Below are 7055 nucleotides of genomic sequence, written 5' to 3' on the forward strand. Positions count from 1 at the left end.
ATATATGAAGTAGTTCATACAGAGGCTTTTAAAAGAAAGGAAACTGTAACTCTTGCTACATCAATGGATGAACCCTGAGTACATTTTAATAAGAAAAATAAGCCAATTACAAGAAGACAAATACTGTATGATTCCACTTATATGAGATAGCAAAAATAGTTAAAATTCAAAGAAACAAAATATAATGATGATTACCACAGTTTAGGCATGAGGGGAAAGAAAGGAATAGTTCTTGAATACAAAGCTTTGGTTTTCAAAGATGAAAAAGTTCTGGAGACTTCTTTCACAAAAATGTGATTTACTTAACATTAATGAATGCACATTTTTAAAATGTTTAAAATGGTAACTGTTATGGTTTGTCTAGATGTTCCCCCAAAGCTTCATGTGGTCATACTTGGGACTTTTTCAGAGGTGGCTGGACCCGGAGTGTGTGATGCTGGGATTAAGGTTGGGTGATTAATAAATTGGTCCACTGATTGGTGTGGTATAGTTCTGGCTATGAGTGCTTCCTGCACTATGGTGGACAGAAAAAAAGTGCTATTGTCCTTTATAACTTGGCCCTTCCTACTATCTGTCTGCAGCTCACCAAAAACTGTTTCTCTTTTGTGATGCCCCTCTGCCATGCTAACCTGCCTTGGACTCAACCAATTATAGACTAAAACCTCTACAAACTGTAAACCAAAATTAACCTTTCCTCCTTTAACTTTTGGTGTTGAGTAATTTCCATAATTATTTTACAATTTAAAAATTGGCCCCCAACCTTTTAAGTAAAGTCCTTATTTCCCTAGACAACACTAACCAACCTCACAGTGATGTTCTCTTACTTACCATTCGCCAAACTGTACAGCTTTCAAAACCCCAACAGCAGCCGTACTCTGCCAGTCAAACCCCTGACCTACATGATCAGCATGAGCTCTTGTCCTATCTTCAAAAAGGACTTCACGGGGTTCACTGGTCCGAGGTAGGTACTGGAGATTTTTAATTTCATTCATTGATCTAGAGTTCATTTAGTTGTAAAACAAAAGGAAAGCAATAAGTTTAAGACATAAATTTTTAAAATTTAACAGCAATAAGACAAAGAAAAAAGTCTGCTGAAATACCGATTTAAATAAGATGACAGCTGAGAATACAATGGTTATGCTCTTTAGCACCTAACATACCACACTGTAATGAGTAATATGATTTCTTTCCTTTCCTTGTACACCAGGATAAAGTAGAAGTTAATCCTTGAATAGTGTTAAACATATAAAACATCTGGTTAACAACATAAAAGAATAATTTAAAGTTTAAGGCTGTATGCCTCACCTCAGTCACTCTCAAAACACTCTACTAGTCCTATGATTCAAGAAAAAGAACTGAGCATCCATGTAGACTCCTTCTGCATTAAAACAAAGTAAAAGGCAGGCTGGGGATTTAGCTCAGTGGTGCCACCACGTGCCTCTCAAATGCAAGTTCCTGAGTTTGATCCCTGGTACCAAAGGGTGGGGGGGAGTAAAAGGCTTACTGGGAGTGGGACTGATTAGACAAGATGGAGAGAACACAGATGAAACAGAACTGATCATGAGTTAACTGTTGATACTGAAGACATGAGAGTTTATTATATTCTGCTTTTATAAGTGCCCCAAAATTTCTACATGACTAATGATAATAGTAAAAAAAAAAAAAGGATAAATTAGTAAATAACATCAACAAACTTTATTATGATGGAAAATGATTACACATCTTAGACTAAAAATTCTAAGAACTAATATTAGATGAGAAAAGACATTAAAGTAATGCTAAAAATGCTGAAGGAAAATAAAGCTCCTGGATTTCAACTGAGCTATAATCACATCTAATGACAGAAACTTTCAGACATAAAGACTCAAAATACCTTTTTTTAGAATATTACTTGAGAATATGCTCAAGCAAAGGAAGGAAATAAACCTAAGAGGTAACAATCATGAGAAATATGCCTTCCACAGAGCTCCAAAAGATTTTCATGTAAAACAGTGATGTGCTTATGTGGAAGCTAAAAAAAGATCTCATAGCATAGAGTATAGTGGTTACCAGTCCCTGGGAAGGTTAGTGGGGAAAGGGAATAATACATATCAAAACAGAGTTAGGAAGAATAAATTCTAATGTTCCACAGCTCAGTAGCAGGAATTACAGTTTACTAAAGTTTACTATGTATTTCAGATTAACTAGAAGAGCTTGAAAGCTCTCCAACACAGAAATAAAAAATGTCTGAGGAGATGGAAATGCTCATTTCTAATTTGATCATTACATACTGTATACACGCATTATCATGCTATACCTTATATAAAGTTATGTGTCAACTAAAATAAAAAAATCTTAAATGATAACTGATGTGTTAATGCAGACAAAATGATAAGTCTGGAAAGATCTGAAGATACAAGGCCAGGGATGTAGCTCAGTGGTGTAGCACTTGTCCAGCAAGCGCAAAGCCCTGAGTTAGATTTCTGGTACCAAAAAGGAAAAAGAAAAAGATTGTGAGGATATATAAAGTAACAGAATGTAAGGTAACTGTTAACACTTCCAAAAATAATAGCAAAATAAGAGGCTTTATATAAATCAGTCAATCAAACCAATGAGAAAATCGTTGTAGTTTTAGAGGAAATTAATGCTTCTTGCAAGGTGTGGTAGAACATGCCTGTAATTCCACCATTCAAGAGGATCCTAAGTTCAGGGCCAGTCTGAACTAGATAGCAAGACTCTACCTCAAAAACACAAAACAAAAAGCGGTATTCGTTTTTGAAAAGAAGAGTTTTCATCAAATTCATAAAAGAAAGAAGCATGCGATTTCCAGCACCAAGCTCATAACATACAAACTTTCTCTGGAAAAGAAACAAAATTTTTATGTTTTTTTTTTTTATATATATTGGGAGAAATTCAGTGGAAAAAGATTAAAACAAGTGAAGAAAATGCATACAACAGTTGTTATACAAAATTATAAAGCAAACAATTGGAGTTTTAGGCATACACTACTTTCTTTCAAATAGTTAAATTTCCATGTAAATTTACTGAATAGTAAATACAATATGTTTTTCTATCCTTTCCTTTTGTGTCTTTATTAGTGTCCACCAAGAAGTAAGGTAAACCTCTGGGTACAGAATTTCTGATGTTTTTTGAAAAAGATCAATCAACTTCTTGTTCATGGACCACTCTTCATGAGATCCCATTATGGCTTTCTTAAAATAGGTGCCGTGTCACCCACTTCCTTTGGTAGAGGAAAACATTCATAAACTATGTGAAACTGTTTCTTCATGCTTATATTAGTTTCTAAAACGATACAGTAATCCTTATCTTCAAATATCTTCACTAACGATTTCCTAAACATCTGAATTTCTTCTCAGATGTCTTCATCCAATAAGGTAGCAGGCTCGATGCTGCTGCAAAGGGACTATCAGGCAGTACCCTCAGAAAGACATTGGAAGTTGGGTAAACATAAATAAACCTTAACACCTATTGCAACAATAAGGTGCTTGGGAAATTGAGAGCTGTCAAACAATCCATTTTTCCACTTGTGCAGCAAGATGCTGATGCTCAGCAATAGCCTTTTTCCTCTGGTTCTGTTCCCCTTCACCAAGACATTCTCTCTCATCTGTTTTGGATACAAACATGTCATCCAAAGTACAACAGTCTCCATCTATTTTTCCCATAAACGTAGGGGCCATTCTCATAAAAAGTTCATTTTGATTTTCTGATGTTCTCATCTTTTCATTTTTGACTAAATCATCTAGGCTTAGATGATCAGCATCATGAAAGTATCTGTCTCTGTTTTCCCTCATGGGTAGAAACCCTGTGTCTCTTCCTCCGAGGTTCTGATGTGTTCACACACCAAACTCTTTAGACTTATCTGTTCTGACAAGGATCACTTCTTGATGGTCTGCAGGCTCTTCTGCTCGTGTTGTTTTTGATATTTGTGATATAGTTTCTTTTAATTTATCAGCCTGTTCAAATTGGTTTTAAGTTCAGCCAGTTCTATATTCCCCATCATCTTTGCCTTAATAATATTGGCTCCCAATTTGTTCTTTTCATCAGCACTCAGGACATGAATGGATTCATCCTCTAGACTTGTGTCTTTCACCTACAATGTTCTCAAATTTTCTATTTTGTTTTTCATCTTGTTCCTTCATTGTTTGGTAAGATTTCCTTAGCTAGCTTAATCCACCATCTTATACTCCTGATAAACTATCAGCTGATTCATTGCTTTGTATTTCTGTTTCTTGCCTTTTTCTTCTTTTTACTTTTTTTTTGAATGCTTGTTTTTTTTCTTCAAGAATGTTTCTTCAAGAACTGTTCAATTCCCTCATTCATATCAGGTAGTATCCATCTATCTTCACCTCAAAGTCATTTAAGTTCTTTCCACTTTTCATCTTTTTCAAAACTGGCTTTGGCATGACACAACACTTCTGTTCTGGCAATTTGGGTCTATTCCTTGTACTCTTCAATACTTTTTGCCAAGGTAATGTATTTTAAGCAATGATACGAGAAGATATTTAGGATAGAGTCAAAAGAGAAGTGTATACCTCCCTCAACAAAAGGTAATCAGAAACTGCAGTCAAAACAGAATAAATATTTTTAAATAATGTAAATACAACACTAAAATGTCCAGGATTTAGCTAAGTGGTTCCTCCACCTGCCTCACAAACACAAGGTCCCGAGTTCGATCCCCAGTACAGGAAAACAAAAACAACAACAAAAAAAACCTAAACTAAAATGTGTTATGATTCTGAATACCTAGGTGAAAGATCATTCTTTATAATTCTTCCTGAGTGATAACACTGTAACTTTAGAATATGAGTTTTTAGCCTACTACTTGGGTCTACAGTAAATATGCTTACCTCTAATATTTATACATGCTATTTACTGACTCTCCAATTTTAGAATCTACCTATGACAATTTTAGAATCTACCTAACTATGGGACAGGCATGGTGGCACAAGCCTGTAATCCCAGCACTTGGGAGGCTGAGGCAGGAGGACCACCTAGAGTTCAAGGCCAGCCTGGGATACAAACAAAGTAGGGAGACCTTGCCTCAAAAGAGCAAAGAAAAAGAAAACAACAAATAAACAAAAAGAACTGTGGTATTAAAACAGAATATGAATTAATCTCAACAGTGTTTAAGTGTAGTTAGAAGGAAGAAGGTATTAGGGACCACCTAGCTATTCAGAATACAGCAAGAGGATAGCTAGTATACCAAGAAATCAACACCTTGTCCAAGAACTTCAAGCAATACAAAAGCATTATAAACAAATGGCTTTTGCCTGTAGAAAAAAATGTTTGTCTCTGGGAGTGAAAGATGGGCAGGATTTTTCCTTATCAGCCATACTGTACTATTTATTTTTTAAAAAACCTATGTGTTTATGATTCTTTATGAATTCATAAATCCATGGGCTAGGGATTCAGCTCAGCAGCACCGCACCTGCCTCACAAGCACAACGTCCTGAGTTCAATCCCCAGTACCAAAAAAAAAAATCTTAAATCCAAAGATCATCTTCAATAGCAGTGCCCTTGATAACTGGACAATTTCTCACATCAATTCCACCATCTTCAGTAACAAGAATTTTTAACACAAAAAGATAATATCTGTATTTATGTCCCAATTTATTACTCTAATTCAAAGTGCTTTGGAATGCTTCACTTAAAATACTTAATCCCAACAGAAAAAAAATTTGATGGTACTTCAGATTAGTGTTTATCCAAATACTGTTTATACTGAAAAACTGTAAACAGTTTACACAGAAGAATTAGTTAAGTAAATCTTAATACAACCATACAGTGAAACTACATAGTCACCTAGAAACTCCCCTAATATTTTAACCCAAGGGGGAAAAAAACTCTCAACTTTTTATTACACACAGTGTAAAGAGTAAGTTCATTTTTTTACAAAGAATTAATAATGAGTATATATGGACTAAAATTTGATTAATGCATAAACATGAAAATATGGCTGTTTTTTGGGCTATTTAATCTTTTCTATTATCGAAGTTATAATAAACAAAACAATCATTTCTTTTTCAGAAATATACAATAAAAATGTACATAGTACTTAAGAATTTAGCAGAATTTCACACTGCATTATCATCTTGTACAAAAACTGCTGTGGTCTAGGAATGTATAGAAGTTTTGATTAACTGCTAGGTTTTACCACACCACCAGTTGCATTCATACATACACAGTTTTCAGAAAGTATTTTCATGTATCATCTTAAGTACCTAATGTTATCCTATACTTTAGGTCAAGCCATTCTCCTGTAAGTTTTAAATTAAGGTTTAGACTAGTTAATTAAAATTCACTTTCAGGTACTTATTTTGACTTGCTATTTCTGTAGCTTAAATTTATAAGTCAGGGCTGGAGATTTAGCTCAGTGACACCACACCTGCCTCACAAGCACAGGGTCCTGAGTTCCCCAGTACCAGGAAAAAAAAAAATTACATGTCACTTTGAGTCTCATTAAATAAAAACTTTGAAAATACTACAGTGAGTTTATCTGCATTTCATATGCATGAGACCAAAAATAGAGGTATGATTGAAAAAGTGTTTTTAATAAATTTATTATAGTAAAAGACACATGGCCATTAATTCTCCTCTAAATAATCCCTCTCACTTTAAACACTTTCATCCCATCCTTCTTGCCGTTTTCTGAAGCAGTTCTGGAAGCTCTTTTTCATGTCTTTAGTTGGTACTGTCCTGGCTGTCTGATGTCTTTATCATTTTGACTTTGGGAAAAAGCCAGAAACTAAACAGTCAATGAGGTGGATGAGGACACATTGTAATGTTGTCATGGGCTTGCCTTTCTGTTAGATGACACTTACAAACAGCATTTTACATATTTTTTAGCACACTTTATAAAGACACTCAGAAAGAGGACTTCCAGAAATGTTTCAAAAACTAGCAAGAATGCCAGGCGTGGTGGCACACACATGTAATCCCAGCATTCAGGAGGCAGAGGCAGGAGGATCTCTGTGAGTTCAAGACCAGCCTGAGCTACACAGTGAGTTCCAGGGCAGTCTGAACTACATAGTGAGACCCTGTCTCAAAAAAAAAAA

At 35.0% G+C, this 7055-nt stretch overlaps 1 protein-coding gene across 1 annotated transcript in view; it reads right to left on the bottom strand.

Moving 5' to 3' along the window:
* The window catches only part of Rsbn1 (round spermatid basic protein 1), a 47576-nt gene that overhangs the window by 6503 nt on the left and 34018 nt on the right, over positions 1–7055 (bottom strand). The window contains 1 exon segment of the mRNA XM_033758256.1: positions 829–996. Coding sequence (XP_033614147.1) covers positions 829–996 — 168 coding nt within the window.

Source organism: Fukomys damarensis, unplaced genomic scaffold (genome assembly GCF_012274545.1).
Source record: "Fukomys damarensis isolate Sample0158 unplaced genomic scaffold, DMR_v1.0_HiC HiC_scaffold_33, whole genome shotgun sequence".
In the NCBI taxonomy this organism is placed as follows: domain Eukaryota; kingdom Metazoa; phylum Chordata; class Mammalia; order Rodentia; family Bathyergidae; genus Fukomys; species Fukomys damarensis.